Genomic DNA, 22,803 nt, shown 5'->3' with positions numbered 1-22,803 from the left:
AGTGTTCACGCAGCACAAGCGGTGTGGAGAGGGTACAAAGTGATGGTTGAAGTTCTTGTATTTTCCACCTCTGACCGTTGGACTGATTGGAAGGGCAGAAATGTGTTCTCTTTTACTATAAATCCAGGCCCTTTTTTATAATTGACACAAACTGAATGAGAAATTTTGTAAAAAAGATAAAAAATAAAAACACACGAAACAAGTCAGACAATGTATACTAGAACAATAATATATCATTATCATTCTGATAACAACCCCCCCCATAAAAAAAACAAACAAAAAAACCTGTATCGTTTTAATAAAGGGAACCCTTTAGAAGCAAGGCATACTTGAGTAATCTTTGTGAACTTTGTGTGGAATGAAAACAGTGTGCCAACAGTGTTTGTAATTAAAGATGTAACCATGATGTTGTTGCAATGGCGTAATACAAATACAGAGATATACAATGTACCCTGCAATACTCTACACTGACTGTATAGTCTCAAGTCCACCTGCAGATCTTGACAAAAGCACAATGTTTTATTGTCCCAGAACGGTTCACCCGAGCAGGATCGAGTGGTGCTGTTTGGCTGACAGCAGCCCAGTTCTTGTAGGGGCAGCTAGTTTGCTTTCTTCTGGGTCTTTCTACTCGCAAGCTCAGTCAGGTGAATGGTATTGAAATAGATCAGAAATCCCACAAAGTGCATGTAGGAGAAGAGAGAGACCGCAACGGGAAACAGGTCTGGCAGTCCGGCTGGAGGGCTCAGGGCCGCGCTCAGGAAGCTCAGCACAGCCATGCAGAGAAGAGACAGAACGTACTGCAAAACAGAGAAGGGAGAGAGTGTGCTTTACAACTGCAACAGCGTTTTAACAGCATTCGACTGCATTCGCAGCATTACTGTCTGGCTTGAATATTCACCACTGCCAACACTAATCTTAAAGGAAAATGGAGTCACGTGTAAGATCAATGCGTGAAACATCAGTCCGAACAGAACATCGGTCATGTGATATTTTAAAAATAACTTTCTCCAATGTTACTTGTGTGTTAAAAAAAAAAAAAATGCAAACTCTCATTCAAAATTTCATAACATGTACAGATCAAACAAGAAAATGAAAGGGGGGGTATATTTATTTAATAATTCCAAACGATCAAAGCGCATAATAGAACATGACTGAACCCCTCGGCCCGTCTGTAAATATCATAGACATGGTACAAGAAAGGGAAGAAAAAAAACTAATCCCACAACTTCTGAAGTGACTCAACCTTCACACTGTGAACCGCGTTTGTAGCAAAAGCCAGGTCAGGGGCTCTGCGTGGTTCAGTGAATCTCAGCACTCTTTATATTACTATATACCTCGTCTGATGCACTTCCCTGAACAGTAAGAAATACAAGGACTGCATTTGTCCCTCGTTTAGTAATTCAATAGTAGAATGGTTACTTACTCCACATTTAGCAAGCAAAGGGGCATTAAACCGTGGAATGCGTTTCCTTATGCGAGTGAAGAGTTGCTTCAGGTCCAGGTCCTCTTCAGAGGTCCGTTCCAGCGCAGATAGCAGAGTGATGCTTATCAGAAGGAATGCCAGGGATGTAATGATATAGGGCAGCAGCAGCCCATCTTTCAGCAGGAGCGGCAGCATACTGGGAATGCACAGAAAATATAAAGCACTTTGAAAAGGAAAAAGCAAACCAAACCCCCCCCTCCCCAAACAACAAGCCCTGCCTCTCTGCTGAGTCTTGAGACAGTAAATCATAACCAGAAAACCTTCTTGTAGTATTATTCCTGCAATTCAAACTCTACAAAGGCATTTCACAGCTCTGCTGTTCGAGTGACACTAACCAGCTCTTGGAGTGCCTGCTGCTGTGCTGCATTTCAAATACATGTTCGCTGCTCTCTGAAAACCAGTGAAGGGTTACTCTGCTTGAATCTGCTGCAGCGCTTTGGGCCCTGCTGCGAGTTATGCTAACTATGGCATATTATCCCACAATGATCCCTGCACTAACCACGCACTGAGCAATTAAAAGTACAGAAAGAATGTACAAACAGCTGACAACAGCCCATTTGATCTGAGCAAGCAATTGGGAGAAATATGCAAAAGAAATGGAAGCGAAGAGGCTGTTTTAAATAGCGAAGCCAGAAATCCTATCAAAAGTGTTAGTAGAAATGCAGCCAGGAAAAAAAAGCTGAATTCTATATTGTGTTCTCAGTCTCTCACTCACTCTCTCTATTTGTTTCTCAGTTCAGAAAAGCAGTTATTTGCTTACCTGAATGTTGTCACCTGTAAGAACCACGTAGATATGAATGGGATTTCACTGATCAGCAAGCAAACTGGCCTGCAATGAGAATTACAGAGAGGTGAATTACACTGGAAATCTCTCGTGTGCCCATCCCATCTATCAAACACAAATAGAGATTTCATTTGAGTGATAATCACATTGAGCAATTTGGAAGATCATAAATCAATATTAAATGACATCTTTTTTATTGATCCAGGTTTTGTATTTCCCTGATCTGGGTGCACTCATTCCAAGCATCCATGGGAATGGATTCCTTTTTAAACTGCATAGTTTACTCTTGGATTGCATGCTTTCCTAATCCAGGAACATATATAACGGACTCCCTTTTCAAACAGGTGCAGGACATAACTCAATCATGAATAAAAGTAACCATCTGGATAAACTAGATTAGTATGCAGCGAGATTGGTAACTGAATCTTTACTGTAAAGTCTTAAACCTGCTACTATGCAGCTGCTGCTCTTAAATGATATCTATACAGTGTGTGTGTGTATATATATTATATATATATAAAATATGCCATTTAAATGACAAGGAATCACACATTGGAGATGGAAGATGGGTGAACAGCTGTTTTTGTTATTTTGGATTTTCTTTGCACTGTAAAACCTCAGGTATCTGCACTCTTGATTATCAGAACACCTCTGTTATCCAAACAGGCCTGTTGTCATAGAGAATGCGCTACCCAGCCCTCCATCTCCATCCTGTCCCACTGTGTTACAAATCCACTATTGAAGGTGCCCCATCACTTAAGAAATAATTCACTTGGTACCTTCAATCCACAGTACTCAGGTGAAGCCCGATTACTGAATCAAACCCAGCTGAGCCCTATCTTCTGCACCCTGTCTGATGCTTTGCAGAAGAGCACAGAACAGCTTCCAGTATCTGGCAACGTCCGTACCTCTGCAGATCTGAGCGGTCATCGCACACAGGGTATTGTAGCTCTTTGAATACTGTTCTAGTTTGCTTTATTACACACACACATATATTTTTTTTCTTCAAGACACGAATATTCATAAACTTGTGTTTTATTCCTAGCCTACAGAAAGACAAAATCATCTTTAAAACTTACAATGCAGCCAGAAGAATAGACTTTTCATGGACTTGAAAGGAGAACAGAAAGAACCCTAATGAACAGTTCACCTGAAATGAATAAAAGAAAATGCAGGTAAACCATCGTGTGGAGGGTTGGGGATAATCACCCCCCTTTTTTTAACCATTTAAAGAAAATCTACTAACTAAGCAATTATTTCATTAGAATATTTACTAACACTCTAAACAAACTGTAATTTGAACAATATCCAGTACAGATCAAACATATTAACGTGAAACTGCATGAGCAGGTTGTGCTACTCAATAATACTAACAGTGATCCAGTTAACAGATGGTGGGACACTTACCAAGGCAAGCTTGAATCCTCTGACTGTGGGGTGCACTAACAGTTTTATGCATGAAGGTAAAACAGCCAGAAGTGTTGCTGCAAAACTAATAGGAGAAAACAAAGAGCATGTCAAACACTCTCATTGTAGTACCCTGGCTATCCTGCAGACACAACCAAACAGCATAGCCAGTGTGGAGACGCAGTGCAGGTCCCGGCACACAGCCAGTGTGGAGACGCAGTGCAGGTCACGGCACACAGCCAGTGTGGAGACGCAGTGCAGACTGGTCCCCTCTCTTTACCAGGCTGGACTTCAAGTAATTAAGCTGCCCAGAGCTTTCTGACATGCAGCAGTAACTTCAAACAGCCGCAGCGGGCAGTCTGTGATTTTAATCATTTCAAATGAAGCTGTTCGATATGACACCTTACCCAAAAGTACCCTCGTATCCCTACTGAGAAAAAGCTAAATGTTTTTTCTGTGTCTAGTTTTAATATGAGCAAGTATACTGAGCCCTGTAAATCCTGAGCATTACTGGACTTAAACAGCTCCATTATAGACTCAGGGGATATCCAAATTTAGATCACTGGTCTATTTAAAAACATGAAGCAAGAAACCCAGGTGGTAATCGTTCAGTTTTATCCCCTCATGCATCAGCCCCACACAAAGCCAAGTGCTTAATGCAGGCTTGAATCTGCCACAGCTCCGCCCCCAGATCACAGGTCGTTCCAGCCTCAGCGCACACGCACATATATGTGAAACAAGCAGGCCCTGTACTGACGTTAATAAGAACAGCTGAAACCTGGAACCAGGAGTCCTGATCAGCTGTGACTCAAATGTTACTGCCTTATAATTTCCAAGCTGGGTCTGAGGGAGCAGCAGCAACAGGGAGGCTCACCCGAGTCTGAGCTGGGTCTGAAGGAGGCTCATCTCAGTCTGAGCTGGGTCTGAGGGAGCAGCAACAGGGAGGCTCACCCGAGTCTCAGCTGGGTCTGAAGGAGGCTCATCTCAGTCTGAGCTGGGTCTGAGGGAGCAGCAACAGGGAGGCTCACCCGAGTCTCAGCTGGGTCTGAAGGAGGCTCATCTCAGTCTGAGCTGGGTCTGAGGGAGCAGCAGCAACAGGGAGGCTCCCCTGTGAGACCTGAGTCTGAACGAGGCTCATCAGAGTCTGAGCTGGGTCTGAGCGAGGCTCACCCGGGTCTGAGCGAGAAGCAGTAACAGGGAGGCTCCCCTGTGAGACCCGAGTATGAGGGAGGCTCACCCGAGTCCGAGCTGGGTCTGAGGGAGGCTCACCCGAGTCCGAGCTGGGTCTGAGGGAGGCTCACCCGAGTCCGAGCTGGGTCTGAGGGAGAAGCAGTAACAGGGAGGCTCCCCTGAGTGAGCTGGGTCTGAGGGAGAAGCAGTAACAGGGAGACTCACCTCAGTCTGAGCTGGGTCTGAGGGAGCAGCAAGTTCTTTACTTTCACCAGAACATTCAAACTGCACCAGGTGTTGGCGACTTTATCCTACAGAAAAAACAAATACACCGGTTATTTGCACATGCATACGACAGTCAACGCTGCCGTTTTATTTAATGTGGAGAAAAGCAACACAAAAAAAGTATTCCTTGAAACCTTTAATTCTGCTTCGACAAAGCAATAAGCTGATAGAATATAGTGTAAAACAAGCCAGTTTATTTTTGAAAAGGAAACTAACTTATTATATATCTGCAGAGAAACCACCTAACTAAAATATCAGTACCCTTTACATGAGCTGCATGTAGCAGCTATTCACCCTGGCAAGACAGCCAAGGCACGCACTTGTCGGTGCACCGAGAAAGGACACTGGGTTACCCAAACTAATCCCATTAGCCGCATTTCAGCACCCAGGAAACATGCAGATGAAACAAATCGCTTGTCAAAACAGTATTAAAAGGGAGGACAGTCACTTCGTGCAGCCTCGCAGCCCTTTTTTGGTTGCGATCAATGGAACGGTTCAATTTATAAAAGGCTCCAAGACTTCAGCAGTTGTGCTCGGATCAAATTTGATATTAAACTGGCCATGGTGGTCATGACACCGTACACTCATCTCAAACACAGCTGCTCAAACACAGCTGTGTGGACATTGCTGCACGCAGACTACACTAACCAGCAGCTTAGCCATCTTTTCTACAAGCCAACTAGAAGAAAAAACACTAAGAATGCTCCTTCAGTTTGCTGAGAGCAACACATGAAGGCAGGGTTTGGCCGCTTCACCTACTGTAGCGCAGGATTCTACACCATCCGCACTTGTTTCCATTTTCATAAACGGGAACCAGAGACAGAGAATGTGGGTCAGGTGTGCCAGGATAAACTTACTGTGCCCTGCTTACGTGCGCAATTTCACAATTAGTTCAGTTCGACATCCAAACAAGTCACTCGCGCCCTTTGCATTTTGATCTTTTCATAAATAAAGAGAGACACATAATATCACCCTGGGTCTGCAGTTTGCCATTAGTCCCTCCCTTGATTATTAAAACTCTTGATCTGCTATGTACAGCACCATTTCAATCATATCAATCCAGAGAGCAGCTTCACTCTGACCAAGTGGTCTGAAATGGTTGTATATGCTGTGCACTGAGGTCATCTCCACCAAGTGCTCTGAAATGATTGTATATGCTGTGCACTGAGGTCATCTTCACCAAGTGCTCTGAAATGGTTGTATACACTGTGCACCGAGGTCATCTCCACCAAGTGCAATGAAATGGTTGTATACACTGTGCAAGTATATCATTGTTTTTAATGATTACATACACTGTGCAAGTACATCATTGCTTTTTCTTTTCCTCTGATTTAGTGACCTATGTAAGTGCTATTCAAGGACACGTGTCGCTGCCAAAGTTTTTAAATCCATGTTAAACAGACCCTCACACTGTCAACAAACGCCACAGTTGCCAACAAAGTGCTGAAACATCTGAGCATAAATTAGGAAGATTTATATCCACTGTACCAAGAAGTGAACTTGAAACCCATCTCGTTTACGTTTTCTTTTGAGTGTCTACCCCACCCCCCATTTCTCCTCCTCCCCCCCCCCGCCCCCCCCAACTCTTCGTCTTAAGTTTTTCAAAACCTGCATTTGCAACATGAATCATTTGCACTGTCTTTGTTCAATTGTGCATTTTAAAGACAACCTGTCCAGCACAGACTGGTATTCCTGTTATTCGCTCGCTGTCAGTTATTGTCGCCGTCTTGAACACACCTCAAACAAACCCCGGTCAACTGGGAAGAGCCTCCGGAGGACCTGTAGGGCCTGCTCAGGGTCTGCAAGGAAAGGCAGCCAGCACAGTGCAAAGGAGGCTGTGACCGTCCCAGCGATCTTCAGCAAGTGGGTCAGCCTGGAGCACACAAACACATCATTAGGAAAACTGCTTCATTACGACACTGCTGTCCTCCTGTTGGGTCAGTTAGAATTGTCCCGCTTTGTTTTCTTTCAATATTCACTATGCATTTTTTATTTCCAATCCAAGCACACAATTTAAAACTAAATTTGATAATATTGTTATATTTTTTATAATGTAATGACATTGTTTTAACCCCTTACAGTGCCAACTTAACTAATCTATTCTTCTTGTAGTTCAGTTACTTTGAATAGTTTTCTGTTTCAGTCACCACACCCTTGGTGAAAGTGCCGCCCTCACCAAAAATTGTCATTAATAGTAAAGATATGAAAAACAATGTATTAAGTTTGGAGGAACTTTCCTGAATGCTCAAATGCTGAAGTCTTATGGGGATTACACGTGGAAAGCGAGCAGCTGTGGTATGCAGCTGCGTTCATATCCTTATTGACACTGATAAATAACAATGTTCAGAAATGAGGGGGCTCCCTGGTTCGAAGGGGCTGTGAAGTTCTGTTCTCATTTTGTAAGAGCTGCACAAACAGGACTAGATGAAGGAGCAGTGCATAGCTGGTGTGTCATCTGCACATTTCTGCAGAGAGCAATCTAATCCACTAGTACATCTGCCACCAGAACGCCCTTGGTACTTCGTTACTAAATCAACAAATGTGAAGACATTAATAACAGCAGATACTTTACTGCTTCCAATAATGCCCTTGGAGAAATTACACCCAGCAAGCAGTGTACAATTATTGTATAAAAATATAACAGTCATAATAAATGTTAAAAAAATACGTTATTTACTGATGTCACAGCAGCCCTGAAATGCAAGAAGGGGAGCGGTCTCGTTCACTGTTTTGTATACAGAAAGCAGTGCAGAGGCTCGCTGTGTAATACAGCCCTGAGATGAGCAGCTTACCCTTTGCCTGTCAGCCCCATCCTCGTGCATTTCCCCAGGAGGTAGCAGAAGAAGGGCAGTGCGTGGTACAGCTCCATCTGCTTGTAGTTCAGAGCCAGGCAGAAAGCCAGGGAGCCGCAGAGGTCCCACCCCAGAGCCAGCCCCAGAACGCCCCACAGAGCGGAACCCAGACTCACACAGTTATATGTGTTCCAGTGTTGAGGAAAACAGTCGATTATCCAAAACTTCAGTATAAAGTACAAGCATATTCCATGTGTCCCAATGACACAGCAGGCAGGGACTGAAATAAGACTCCTTTTGCATAGCAGTTTCACCCAGACCAGGTTTTGATATAACCTTGATTAGCCCCAGTGTATAGGGAACAAACTCAGGGGTATCCTATTAAACTCATAGTCAAAGCAGGAATGGATCAAACTGCTATGCAATCAGTCTTATTGCCATCTCTGTGCAGTGTAAACATATGCAATGGCACTATCAAAAAAAAACAGACTATCAAAATAAAAACGTGCTGTCTGCTGTACACATGCATCATATGTAGTTTCACCAAACTGCTGGGAACGGTTATTTGAGACAGCCGCAGACAGGCATTTATTTTGCATGCATATCACATCCCAATGACTTTACAATGAAGTTCATTTGATAATGAAAATGTCTTTCTTAGGACTATGACACTATCAGAGCTGGGGCACTGAAATCGGAGCAGTGTCTGTGAATGGGGCTCATCCAACACGCCTGGGCATGCAAGGGGAGAGGCCATTCATTACGAAACAATAACAAGCGAAGGCAGCAGAAACGACACACTGGCAAAGCAGCGCCACTTTACTGCACTGTGAGCATCACGAAATGTGAAGGATACTGAAAATGACCATAGTCAATTAGAATGAGTCCTGGATACAGCAACATGCACAGCATTGTCGAGACCTCGGGTAAAAACAAAATATTCAGTTAGCATGTCAAAACTCTTCTTTCATGGACAGTTATGCAGACGCAAACTTCTACTCTGGTGTTCTTAAGAACACGTGCAACGCAGGAACAGAGCGTCAAGAAAAAATGTACTGCATACTTTTAATCTTATTGAAATCAAAATGCTTTACCTTCTTTTTTGAAGACCCCTCGCATAAATACAAGCTGTAGAGAAGAACCGCTGGGATGTACATAATCAGATCTGCAGCCACGACTAAAAGAAATGAAATGCGTCTAAACAGATTTCAAATCATAAGGGTTACGCAAGCTTTACAAAGGGAGGCACAATCTTTCATCTAGAGTTCTCTCTCAAACTAGAAAAGCTTTTCTCTACAGTTTAATAAGGATTAAACTTTGTGAATGTATTTCATTTAAACAAATTGCATTACTTGGTTTATTTTGCTGTTTCAGGGGAAATCGTGAACGCCTTGGATAACCATTCTGCAAATAAAAGTACATTAAAGCAGCTTCACAGTCCCACCCGTGCAGGTGTGGGAACAAGACTCCCGTTGCATAGCAGTGTGATCCATTCCTGGTTTTACTATGAGTTTAATAAGACACCCCTGAGCTTGTTACCTACATACTGCGGCTGATCAAGCTCTTAAAACCTGGAATGGGTGAAACTGCTGTGCAATAGCAGTCTTATTCCCATCCCTGCTGAGAATCCTACCTGTGGCTCTCATGTACAGCTTGTGAGAGATGCTTTCATATCCCCGAGAGGTGTGGAGTGAAATCCAGTCTGGATTAATCAGCTGGGCTCTACAGGAAAAAATAATAAGTGTCATTCAGCAACAAGCAAAACCAAGCTATGACATCATCCACCACAAGCGAACACTGTGACATCACCCACCACATGCAAATACTCATCTTAAGTTTAGTAGAGGTTATACCAGCTCAGCCACATAAGGCATACTGCTTCCCCAAAGACACAATCACTCAGTCTATAATACCTTTCTCCCAGCAAGAAAACACAAACAATAACATAGTGCTCACTCTCTACTGCACTAGCTGACTGACACACCAGAGGGGGTGATACACTGAGAACAGGGAATGTGTGAATATGGTTAACTATAAGGACTTCTAATGTGCTGTCAACATGCCAGCCTAACACAGAATGAACTCCTTTAGTAAATCAGGGAATGGTGAAAGGACAAGTACAATCTCTTATAAAAATCAGTCCAGCTACCTATCCTGCTGCAGGTAAAATACTGTCCTATAGAGAATGAGACAGGCAGACTTACATGTGAGCACACAGAAGGCTATGATAGGCAGTCAGGGGTGGATAATCAAGACCCCAGTACAGTAGATTGTTATCACTGGTATTGAAATACCTGAATACAAACAGAGAATACATTCAAAATCAGATTCAAGCTATACCATCTGAATACAAGACTTAGTTCACTAAGACGGTTTATTATTATTAATTAATAATAATATTTCTTAGCAGACACCCTTATCCAGGGCAACTAACAGTTGTTACAAAGTATCACATTACAGATAAGAACAAGTCCAGTAAAATCAGTAGAAAATAAGCTCAAATTCAAATCAGAGCAACGTAAAGCACACAGTAAATATGACCTTTAAGAGCGAGTTCCACTGACAGCAGCTCACTTATAGTAAAGATACTTCCTTATACAAGTCCAGTAAGAGCACGTAGCGAGTACGATGAATGGATGAGAATGATTTCAATTACAGCAATTATAAAAACCGTGAACACGGACACATACAGGAGGAAAATCAAGTACCAGATGAAGGAAGCAGTTCTAATTAAGAGCAGTAGTCGAATACTGCAAAACACATTGCAGTTCATTTAACACACATGTCCTTATTTTAACCCTCATAATTCAGGGGCTCACTTTTCAAGGTCCCTGGCTCAAGTGCGGTTTCTTTTTTTTTGTTTTGTTTTTAATCTGAATACCAATGTTTACGTGAAAATATGCAATCTACTTTAACACACTATGATGTGTTAGTAACTGGTCTGCTTCAATGTCTCACAATGCAACTAGCAGAAGGAGGAAGGAAACGCTCTCCTGATGGCTCTTGCTGATCTGTTAGGTCTTCTATCAATACAGCAGCAAAACCTCCTCAAACTCTCGTGTGGGGCCATTTGCACAGGGCAAGTCATTCATTCCGCTCCTTGCAGCTACCAATACAAAACTGAATGAGAATAATCTTCACATTTATCATTTAAACATTAGCGTACGGACAAACACAGTTTCATTTCCACTTCACTACTTCAGAGATGCACACACCACACCACCCTTGAAATTATTTTAGTGCAAACCCCTGTAAAGCGATAGATGACGCACCATTCTCCAACCGGTAGATTGTAGGTCACCTCCTGCCAGTGCCGCTGGGCTTCGTAGTCCCCAAACATGGGGGCTTTTCCAGCACCTAAACATGAGTAAGACAGCATTGAAATAAACCGCATGTTGTCACAATGAATGAGGCGGAGAGGAGGGGGCAATCAAACAGTATACATACAACTGGAAATGCACTTTCAAATGACAAACACAACACAGCTGCTTGGCTGTGAAGCTCTCCGTTTTTCATATTCGCATATTTAAATTATTATGATTATGTATTTCTTAACAGTGGCCCTGATTCAGAATGCATTGTTTGAAATTTGTACAGTACACAAGACACAGCCGCAAATATAACGCAGGCCATTTCTCCAGGACAGAGTCGAGAGCCTGTCTTTTGATATATATATATATATAGATATATAGATATATATCAATTATTACAAAATATATATCAATTATTACAAAGAACATTTGAAAAACTCCGACCAGAATAAGAATTCAACGACACTGCCCATCTCGCCGTCAGCCCAAACAAAAGCGATATCGATACGAGGCTCCAGTCTCCCATGGTTTTTTGTCTTTTGGTCTCTCGTGTTTGAAAACAGTTTATAATTTCAGCAATGCCGTGTCCGCACTCCTCCCGGACTGCAGGCAGACTTCATGCACCTTGCAGGCTCCCGTTCCGCTTCCTCGTTCAACACGTCAGCGCTGAGCCTGCGAAGATCCCGCCTCCTCCTCCGGCGCTGCACTGTGACGTGTCCACTTGCACAGCCTCGCTTTACCTGAACAGGTGTATAGAGGATCCTCTTATTAATACAAGCACTGGCATAGCTTTAACTGCGCTGGTTATGTCTTACCCGGCGTGTGCATGCATAACACATGGTATTGGTTTAAAATGAGGTTTGGGACTAGAATTGAACTGCAGCCCCTCCCCATACTGCCTCGCTTTTATATATTTTGAGCCCTACAATGACGTCACCAAATGAATAACGCGGCGTGCGTGCGCAGATTGTTTACACACAGCTGTGTGGCTTTATGTATTTACTCATGTGTAATTGGACGAGAGCGTTTTGAGAACAGGCCCCATTGCGCCTAATATTGCTATTCATTCTCCTGCTTTCATTGGCTGCTGTGTAAAAGCTCGCGGTTCCTTTGTGCTGGCTCTAGAACCCACACAGTGTTCTCTTGAGGTTCTGCACAGAACACTTCTCGTTTGCTTCACAGCAGAGGGTCCCATACACTGTGTATAAAAACAAAGGGAGCTGTTTTATACTGGGATGTCTCGCGTTCAGTACATAGCGTTGGTTCTTCAGGGTGGAAATAAGGCTCCTATTGCATACCCGTTTCACCCATTCTGGCTTTGAATTCTTGATTAGCCCCAGTGTATAAAACAAGCACAGGTGTGACTTAATAAACTCGTAGTAAAAACAGGAATGGAGTAAACTGCTCTGCAATGGGAGTCGTGTTTCCATCTCTATATTACCGGTACCTGTAAAAATAATAAATACATGCATAAATAAATATTACAGCGAATTGTACTCAACTAAAGCACATTCCAATCGCGGCATTCCCGAACCCGCTGAAGCTGCCCTGCGCCCTCACTGCTCCAGTGTGCGGGAATGCAGCCTGCAGCGTGTTACGCATTAGAACTTCACTGGCACTTCTGTTATTCTTGAACCCGCTGAAGCTGCCCTGCGCCCTCACTGCTCCAGTGTGCGGGAATGCAGCCTGCAGCGTGTTACGCATTAGAACTTCACTGGCACTTCTGTTATTCTTGAACCCGCTGAAGCTGCCCTGCGCCCTCACTGCTCCAGTGTGCGGGAATGCAGCCTGCAGCGTGTTACGCATTAGAACTTCACTGGCACTTCTGTTATTCTTGAACCCGCTGAAGCTGCCCTGCGCCCTCACTGCTCCAGTGTGCGGGAATGCAGCCTGCAGCGTGTTACGCATTAGAACTTCACTGGCACTTCTGTTATTCTTGAACCCGCTGAAGCTGCCCTGCGCCCTCACTGCTCCAGTGTGCGGGAATGCAGCCTGCAGCGTGTTACGCATTAGAACTTCACTGGCACTTCTGTTATTCTTGAACCCGCTGAAGCTGCCCTGCGCCCTCACTGCTCCAGTGTGCGGGAATGCAGCCTGCAGCGTGTTACGCATTAGAACTTCACTGGCACTTCTGTTATTCTTGAACCCGCTGAAGCTGCCCTGCGCCCTCACTGCTCCAGTGTGCGGGAATGCAGCCTGCAGCGTGTTACGCATTAGAACTTCACTGGCACTTCTGTTATTCTTGAACCCGCTGAAGCTGCCCTGCGCCCTCACTGCTCCAGTGTGCGGGAATGCAGCCTGCAGCGTGTTACGCATTAGAACTTCACTGGCACTTCTGTTATTCTTGAACCCGCTGAAGCTGCCCTGCGCCCTCACTGCTCCAGTGTGCGGGAATGCAGCCTGCAGCGTGTTACGCATTAGAACTTCACTGGCACTTCTGTTATTCTTGAACCCGCTGAAGCTGCCCTGCGCCCTCACTGCTCCAGTGTGCGGGAATGCAGCCTGCAGCGTGTTACGCATTAGAACTTCACTGGCACTTCTGTTATTCTTGAACCCGCTGAAGCTGCCCTGCGCCCTCACTGCTCCAGTGTGCGGGAATGCAGCCTGCAGCGTGTTACGCATTAGAACTTCACTGGCACTTCTGTTATTCTTGAACCCGCTGAAGCTGCCCTGCGCCCTCACTGCTCCAGTGTGCGGGAATGCAGCCTGCAGCGTGTTACGCATTAGAACTTCACTGGCACTTCTGTTATTCTTGAACCCGCTGAAGCTGCCCTGCGCCCTCACTGCTCCAGTGTGCGGGAATGCAGCCTGCAGCGTGTTACGCACTTCACTGGCACAGAAGATCTTGGTGTTTCCTCCGCCCTGTTTAGTTCAGTAGTTTTCACAGGTCGAAACGAAGTCATGGTATTACACGTGAGTCTGTATAGTCCGTACATCAAATATTTATGAATAATAATAACCTTGGACAACCGCTGATTTGCCGTCACGCTTTCATTATAACAAGAAGCCTATTACTCACCCAGAGGTGCCGATTAGTTATTAATGCACAGTGCGCCAGCTTCACTTTGTCACTTTATTGCTTCATCTCTGCCGGTTTTAAATATTCAGTGTTATTCTTGAACCCGCTGAAGCTGGCTGCTGCTGAACCCGCTGAAGTATCTGCTACTCTCCCTGACTTATCCATTAGAACTTCACTGGCACTTCTGTTTTCTTTATTTCCAGTTGCGGGAATGCAGCCTGCAGCGTGTTTTAACCAGGAGATTTACCCACTGAGACCGAGGTCACATTTACAAGGGGGTCCTGGAAAACAATTAAAAAAAAAGACAATAGCAATGTATGAACACTTCACTGGCACTTCAGTAACCCGCTGAAACGCGTGGTTCAAACTGAATCGGCAGCATATTCTTGAACCCGCTGAAGCTGCCCTGCGCCCTCACAGCAGCCTGCAGCGTGTTGCGATTAGAACTAAGTATAAATAAGACCCATATTATTTATTAATGTAGACCCAAGGAGAATCATTGGCAGGAGGGTCTAAGCAATTTCCAAATGCGATCTTTAAAAGCAGAAAAAGAAAGGTTATCCAATTCTATTTTCATACTGGAAACAGTCCCACATGTCGAGAGCGGATCTGCAAAAGAGAAATCCTGTTCTAACCCTAACAACAGAATGAGCAGAATCCCGCGAGAGAAAACTACAGCTCCTAACAGAGCCAATTCAAAATACTAAGCGACATGTGTATCCCGCGAAAACTACAGCGCCTAACGGAGCTTATTATAGTCAAGATATTGCACACTGGGGATTATGTGGGGTATTTGTATTTTCCTTTAGGTCTGTGATTGAAAATTCAATTATGTATTATTATTATTATTATTATTATTATTATTATTATTATTATTATTAGCAAGCTGTGAGTCATTGGATAACTGCTATCAAATCAAGCATGGGATAACAAGATACAGTAAATATCGCTCAGCGTTTATCTTGTTACTGCATGAGCTAATATCACTTCTTTTGTTTTTTTTTGTAGTATGACAAAAATGTTAATCTCAGTTTGGTCCGGTCCCTGTCTATGTACGCTATTAGGGACGATTGGGGAAGCATGAAGAGGTCAAGAGCAGCTGAATAAAACAGTAGCTATATAATAAATAAAAAACAAAACAAAACAAAAAAAAAAACACAAACAACGCGCTCCGGGCCTGTATCACTTAGAACATGAGAAAGTTTACAAACGAGAGGAGGCCATTCGACCCATCTTGCTCGTTTGGTTGTTAGTAGCTTATTGATCCCAGAATCTCATCAAGCAGCTTCTTGAAGGATCCCAGAGTTTCAGCTTCAACAACATTACTGGGGAGTTGGTTCCAGACTCCTACAATTTTCTGTGTAAAAAAGTGCCTCCTATTTTCTGTTCTGAATGCCCCTTTGTCTAATTTCCATTTGTGACCCCTGGTCCTTGTTTCTTTTTTCAGGTTGAAAAAGTCCCTTGGGTCGACACTGTCAATACCTTTTAGAATTTTGAATGCTTGAATTAGGTCGCCACGTAGTCTTCTTTATTCAAGACTGAACAGATTCAATTCTTTTAGCCTGTCTGCATATGACATGCCTTTTAAACCCAGAATAATTCTGGTCGCTCTCTCTAGAGCAGCAACATCCTTTTTGTAGCGAGGTGACCAGAACTGCACACAATATTCTAGATGAGGTCTTGCGAATGCATTGTACAGTTTTAACATTACTTCCCTTGATTTAAATTCAACACTTTTCACAATGTATCCGAGCATCTTGTTGGCCTTTTTTATAGCTTCCCCACATTGTCTAGATGAAGACATTGCAGATTTTTATTTCCTGCGTGCAGTACCTTACACTTTTCTCTATTAAATGGCATTTGCCATGTTTCTGCCCAGTTCTGAATGCTGCCCAGTTCTGAATGCAAATTCAGTGTAATGCCCTATAGCTCAATAGTGCTCTCCGTGGTTCAGAAATAAACAGATGTAACTCACTTTACTGTTTCCTTTTTGTGAATACAATATTGTATTGTTTTTGAAAATGAAAGTTTGGTCGGAAAGTAAAACCATTATTTCATTATATTACACAAAATCAATTGACATGTTGTATACATTTTGACATGTTGCATTTTTTGAGACAGCTGTCTTCTCACAGTAATGTAAGACCATGTTTCATTGATTCAGTCTTTTGTCCGCTCCCTTATTCCTGTTCATATCGGTTGAAACTATATGTATCCGCCACCAGGAGTGGATATTTATTTGGCTAAATCTTGACTCTGATGGGTAATCTTAGTATAAACACCACTGCTTACACATGCAGTGTATTTAGGCGTCTGTGTGGAATATTTTCTAAAACGATTAGTAATACAGTCTGAAATGTGTATGCCCCGTTACTATTGCACACTTGTACAATAAACTGTACAATATTACCAATACCCGTAATGATAACACGCAGTACTGTGCTATTGCATTCAAACGCTCCACTACTACTGCCTGTATTGCATTTCCATATTCGAATAGTTTTGTTTCCAATGGGCTTGTCTAAATTATTTTCGGAACCGTATTTTTTTTAAACGCTACTTGGCACACGGTCACCGCACCCTTTCGCCTTCCCGCTGTGCTGTAACGTTGGAATGGCGATACAGCACTTGATATCGGATTCTTATCCCAGGGGTTCTTCTATACAGCTGTACTGCTCATCCAGCCCTGGAGGGTTAGCACTTGACGTCAGTTATATAAAGAGCTGGGATCTCTTATAACCTTGCCACTTGCTCTGAGTCAACTCTTTCCCACCGCCCGACCTTAAAATAGACCCTGCAGAGGAGAAGAAAAAAAACAACAACTTGCATGTAAACAATTTCACATTCTCCCTTCTCTAAAACAAATACGCGGCATCGCAGGAAGCCGTTATATATGTTCCCAATCCCATACCCTCGAACCCGTCTCAATGTACCGTGTGTGCGCAGCCTATTAAAGGGTCTTCTTGTTTGAAGTGTGGCTCACCAGGAAGAGTGTGTGTTACGAAACGCCATCTAGTGACGATCTTCAGGAGCTGCAGTTGCAAGACATAAGATTCAAGAGATAAGCATCGCCCGTAAAGTGTGTAGTATATAGCTGGTTATATGCAACCGATTTCAGTGTCTTCCATTCACACATAATCGGTAGGATAATGCAATAACGATACCGCCTCTCTCTGACAAGCTTTATCTTATAGATGCATTTACGGACTGGCAGATATCGTTAGAGTACAATTTGATATTGCACGGTGCTTGCTGTGTATGACATGTGTATAAAATGTAATATTATAATCGCCATCTCGTGACAAATACTTTGTAACACAGGGGCGGTATACTTGCATGATTTAAATATAATACATTTTGTAAAAATAGCAAATAACGCTTGTAACATATTTCTGTGCATATATTATATATCTGTGTGTCTGTGTCTGTGTGTGTGTGTGTGTGTGTGTGTGTGTGTGTATATATATATATATATATATATATATAGTATATATATATATAGATATATTATATATATACACATACACATATATATATATATCCGTGTATATTACACAATGCGTTTTAAATGATTAAAATTTTAAGCAAATAAAGGGCGTTTCAAAGTCCTTCAGCTGTGTAGAAGGAAAACTAAACACGGGGCAGTAAAACTGATATTTTCATTATATATGTATATATATATATACCAAGTTGAGTTCAAAAATAGCTTTCACGCAAGGTTACAGCAGCCTTATCTTTCCCATGATGTTGGTCTGTTGTTGGTAATTTTAAATAATCTTCGACGCTTTTCTTTATTAACTTTCCTGTTAAATTAAAACTGAAATAAATAAAGAGAGCGGCCCATGCTGCTGCGTGTAGTAAATCATTAGTGGACAGTGCAGTCTAGCTACATTGACAGCAGCATTGCAGCAATGCACAGAGAAACGCAAGCCGGATTTGTGAAGGAGTAAAGGCTCGCCCCGTTATGCAGTGTCATTGAGAACTCCGCGCTCAGCAGCTTCTTAAGCCTCACACTGAATTGCAGAAGAGTCCGCTTCTGTGTTCCCAGGGGTATCGGGTAAATATAGCAGTAACCCCTGAGCGCAGCCTCGTCTACCATTTGCTGTTTGTGTAAAAGTGATTAAGCAGACACAACTGTGAAACGACGTGTTACTTTTATAGCTCCAGAGTATAAACATGTTCACATGCCTTTTCTGGGTTTCCTTGTTAAAAGGGCATCGGATGGGTTCGCCATTTAGGGACCTCTAACTTGGGGCCCGTCGCTTGTGATATTCGATACGCGCTCTCATTAGAAAGCGCGTTGTTCTTCTTGCTTCATGTTTAGTTCCTCTTCTTAAATGTCATCATTATAGAACCCCCCCCCCCCCCAATATCATGCATTATATATTATATTTGAAGCTATTTGTTATAAATGTTTACCGACACATGATAATATTTACCACACTGTCAAGAGTAATTTCAGCCCATTGCAGTAGATGAACAAACACTGCATAACACACGGATGTATACAAGTCGTGATTTAAAACATGCATAGCTATTATTAATTTGCGATAATTAATTACAGCAGCGCAATAAGAATAATTATTTATTATATCAACGCGTAATGCAAGTCACCCCAATTATCCAGATGGACAGACCGTTCAGAACCGGAGAATCTCGGTACCAACAAAACAGAAAGAAGCATTTATAATCGCTCAGAGTTATTCGTCTGATATGTTTCTGTTGTAAATGCTCATTTATAAATCAGTAAGCGATCAATGATTTGTAAAAACAAGCTGGTTTTATTCTTACACCCTTCTTATAGTCATCGTCTTCAGTTAATTAGAAAATGATATTTCACATCTCAGAAGACATTGTTCATACGGGGTATTTTAATTGTATATTTAAATCTAGATGAAGCACTCGTTTTTATAAATGGGCTTTTTTAAACCCAAGATTATAATATTGTTTTCATGTGTATTTATCTGCACTGCTGCTTCATTGTGCTCTGTGTAGCTCTTTCAGGTCCTTTGATGAATGACGCTGTATAAATAATGATTGTATTGTATTGTATTATATTGTATATTCCATCTGTATTGATGGGCTTTTAATAAACATTCAAAGAGTAATTTAATAAATTAAATATTTTTTTAATCAAACCGGAATGTAAAAGTTTTATTAGATTTTTTTTTCGCTTCATATTTACATTATTAAAACGCGAACTAACGATTTTAATTTGGATATATTTTCTTATTTGAATTCAGGTCCATGCAGGCCTGTGGGTAAAGGAATCATTTTATGTTTAACTCGACTACAAGAATACTGTATTTATTTAGTTTTATTTTGTTAATATTGACCTAATAAGAATACCACGCAACCCACTGTGTTTGATTGTCGAGTCCCCGATTAGACGGACTATCAGTTAGTCCAGGTGCGTGCAGCTGTTACCCTTCCTGGATGCTATTTCGGGCTCGTTTCAGCAAAGGGCACAACATGATAGGAATAGTATTTTATTAAAATGACCTGGCACATAATAATAATAATAATAATAATAATAATAATAATAATAATAATAATAATAATAATATCGTTTTATAGGCCTATTCTGTACAAATGACTCTCCGTTGGAGCTGCATTATATACATATATTTATAATAAACCAACGATTATTGCTTAGATATATAGATACACGTATGGAGTAAAATCATATTTCTTTTTTCATTTTGCATAAAACAAAATAACATATTTAATAATGTAAGTAATATTTAATAATGTAAGTAACCATCTGGATGTTAAATGCGAAACACCGGCCTGTATTAATATACCGGAGGAGTCCTCTGCTTCGAACAACACACACACACACACACACACACACACACTCACACACACACACACACACACACACACACACACACACTCACACACACACACACACACACACACACACACACACACACACACACACACACACACACACACACACACACACACACACACACACACACACACACACACACACTCACACACACACACACACTCACACACACACACACACACACACACACACACACACACACACACACACACACACACACACACACACACACACACACACACACAACACACACACACACACACACACACACACACACACACACACACACACACACACACACACTCACACACACACACACACACACACACACACACACACACACACACACACACACACACACACACACACACACACACACACACACTCACACACACACACACACACACACACACACACACACACACACACACACACACACACACACACACACACACGCTCACACACACACACACACTCACACACACACACTCACACACACACACACACACACACACACACACACACACACACACACACAGGGCGAGCGAGGGTTCAGATTTATTAACAAAGTTATCCAGTGTACAACACAATATCATAGAATACATAGATTTCAATTCATATAAACACACTGCTGTAATAGAACACTGACAGCTTTTTTTTGCATTTCTTTGTTTCTTTGTTTCTTTCTTTTGTTAGAAAACATTCTTTATCATTTCATTTATTACCAGCAGTGAACCTTCAGCAACAACAAATGAAGTGAAATAACTGCTATACCGTTCAAACAATAAAACAACAACAACAACAACAACAACAACAACAACAGAACACTTCAAAAAGTAGATCCGTTTCTTTGTACAGATATTTACACATGTTTACCTGTCCAAACGCATTCCTTGTGTGTTTTTCTGCTCAAGCTTTAATGACAGTGGCTACAGGTATGCAGTCACGGTCCAGTGCTGCGTACCGAACAGCAGGCTGTACAGTTTATTTTACACAGTAAACCCGGGCGCTCTCATGGAGCGGGCCACTTGGATACTGCTGCAGACGCTGAGGGGAGGAATTGTCCAGAAATTAAATTTGTAGGAACGCTGAATATGGGCGCTACGGCAGCTGAGGTCCGGGTTAAGGACAGCGGCTGTGCGCTCAGTAAGGCAGACTGGACGGTGACGGGGGGCCTCAGGAAAGTCTGAGCACTGGGTGACGTGCTGGAGACCCCAATAATGTTCTCTATGCTAAACGAGGGTCTGCTAGACGGCTCCGATTTGATTATGGTTGCTGCACTCAGGCTGCTCAGTTGCAGCTGAAGGCTGGGGCTGAGCTGGGAGTGGAAGGCTTTCCTGTTGAGTTCAGTGGAGGGCAAGAGAGGGACCGCCGGGGGAAGCATGGGACCCATGGGGGGCATGTAGGGGTACTGCAAAGCCGCGGGGTGGGTGTAGGCGGCCGGGTGAATTCCGTAGTGCCTGCCGTAGGGACCCCCGAGACTGTACGCCCCAAAACTTTGCATCATGAGCGCGGTTTGTTCTCTCAGAATCTCGCTCTGGTGCCTCTTGAAGCGTTTTCTCCTCCTGAGGAAGCTGCCGTTGTCGAACATGTCTTCAGACTGCGGGTCCAGGGTCCAGTAGTTGCCCTTGCCAGGGTTCCCGGGCTCCCGAGGGATCTTCACGAAACAGTCGTTGAGGGACAGGTTGTGGCGGATGGAGTTCTGCCAGGCGGGGAACTTCTCTCTGTAGTAAGGGAAGCGGTTGCTGATGAACTCGCAGATGCCGCTGAGGGTTAACTTCTTCTGCGGGCTCTGGAGGATAGACATGGTTATGAGCGCGATATAAGAGTAAGGGGGCTTCACCAGGCTGTTTTTGGGCTTGTTTTGCATGGGGCCGGACCCGCCATCCTGCCCGTCCCCTTTGGTGTCCTGCGCCTCGGCGGTGCTCTCGCAGGGGCTCCCGGTCATCCCTTTCACGCCGATCTCCTCCACCTCTTCCCCGCGGTCGTGGAGCCCTTGGCTCTCGCAGTCGCTGTCCCTTTCCACTCCGTCATCACCTTCTCCCACCACATCGATATCCACATCTTCGGCTATGAGGACCGTCTGACCAGACATGCCGTTGGCAGTGCAGCTCCCAGACAGGGTCATCACAGCTTGCTTTACTCAACCAAAGGTAAGTGCGTGGCCCGTCCTGCTCGTATCCCGACAGATCAGATGACAACGAATTCTAAATGCAGTTCAGGACGGCCAGCCAATGAAACTTAAACTTCAGAAAATAATAAACGCACTGATAAAGTTAGTTGCAGGGAGTCTGAAGTTGAAGGAGCCCAGCAGCGCGCTGTGTGATTCGGTCTGCCTCTCTCTCACGAAGCTCCCCCTGCAAACAGTATTTCCAAGTGTCAAAAAACTGTATTCGGAACGAGGAACAAAGATGACACTGCTTTTTAAAGCCGGTTTAAAGAATGCCTGATAGATTACTTTTCAGTTAAAGATATACTATCAGTGGCGTCACGTGCGGACCTGACGTCAGGCGCCCCACTGTTACCCATGCACAGCGGAGGTGTCTCCTGGATTTGTCAACAAAGGGACAGCAGTAACGCGGCTTGCCAGTGCACCCCGGCATTATTCACCCGAGAGCAGGGCAAAAAGACAAGCGGGCTGCTCGCTTTAGCACACTGGAATCGATCCTGTGAATAGTATTCTACAAAGCAGTCTTAT

At 43.2% G+C, this 22,803-nt stretch overlaps 2 protein-coding genes across 2 annotated transcripts; both read right to left on the bottom strand.

Moving 5' to 3' along the window:
* Positions 1 to 229: 229 nt before the first annotated feature.
* Positions 230 to 11,960, bottom strand: LOC121294154 (dolichyl pyrophosphate Man9GlcNAc2 alpha-1,3-glucosyltransferase-like). Its single transcript, XM_041217748.1, has 14 exons — positions 11,677 to 11,960; positions 11,194 to 11,278; positions 10,126 to 10,215; positions 9,555 to 9,643; positions 9,016 to 9,098; positions 8,778 to 8,842; positions 7,922 to 8,107; positions 6,867 to 7,002; positions 5,070 to 5,155; positions 3,675 to 3,759; positions 3,347 to 3,417; positions 2,244 to 2,312; positions 1,424 to 1,619; positions 230 to 797 (listed from the first exon to the last, which is right to left on the bottom strand). The coding sequence occupies exons 1-14, from the start codon at positions 11,756 to 11,758 to the stop codon at positions 600 to 602; spliced, it is 1,521 nt and encodes a 506-aa protein (XP_041073682.1). The 5' UTR covers positions 11,759 to 11,960; the 3' UTR covers positions 230 to 599.
* Positions 11,961 to 20,624: 8,664 nt separating this feature from the next.
* On the bottom strand, positions 20,625 to 22,556 carry LOC121330610 (forkhead box protein D3-like). The gene has a single exon (XM_041277247.1). The coding sequence runs from the start codon at positions 22,231 to 22,233 to the stop codon at positions 21,118 to 21,120; it is 1,116 nt and encodes a 371-aa protein (XP_041133181.1). The 5' UTR covers positions 22,234 to 22,556; the 3' UTR covers positions 20,625 to 21,117.
* Positions 22,557 to 22,803: the final 247 nt, after the last annotated feature.

The sequence above is a fragment of the Polyodon spathula genome, chromosome 18 (assembly GCF_017654505.1).
Source record: "Polyodon spathula isolate WHYD16114869_AA chromosome 18, ASM1765450v1, whole genome shotgun sequence".
Lineage (NCBI taxonomy): Eukaryota > Metazoa > Chordata > Actinopteri > Acipenseriformes > Polyodontidae > Polyodon > Polyodon spathula.
The sequence above is the reverse complement of the archived record's forward strand: the minus strand, read 5'-3'. Positions and strand labels throughout refer to the sequence as shown.

What these genes read in the sequence shown, in the direction of transcription:
- LOC121330610 (XM_041277247.1), bottom strand. Translation starts at nt 22,233, where the DNA reads ATGACCCTGTCTGGGAGCTGCACTGCCAACGGCATGTCTGGTCAGACG.
- LOC121294154 (XM_041217748.1), bottom strand. Translation starts at nt 11,758, where the DNA reads ATGGGAGACTGGAGCCTCGTATCGATATCGCTTTTGTTTGGGCTGACG. An exon ending in AGCCTTCTGTGTGCTCACAT is followed by an intron (nt 9,644 to 10,125) that starts GTAAGTCTGCCT and finishes TTTTTCCTGTAG; the next exon opens with AGCCCAGCTGATTAATCCAG. An exon ending in CTTTGCTTGCTAAATGTGGA is followed by an intron (nt 798 to 1,423) that starts GTAAGTAACCAT and finishes TCTGTTTTGCAG; the next exon opens with TACGTTCTGTCTCTTCTCTG.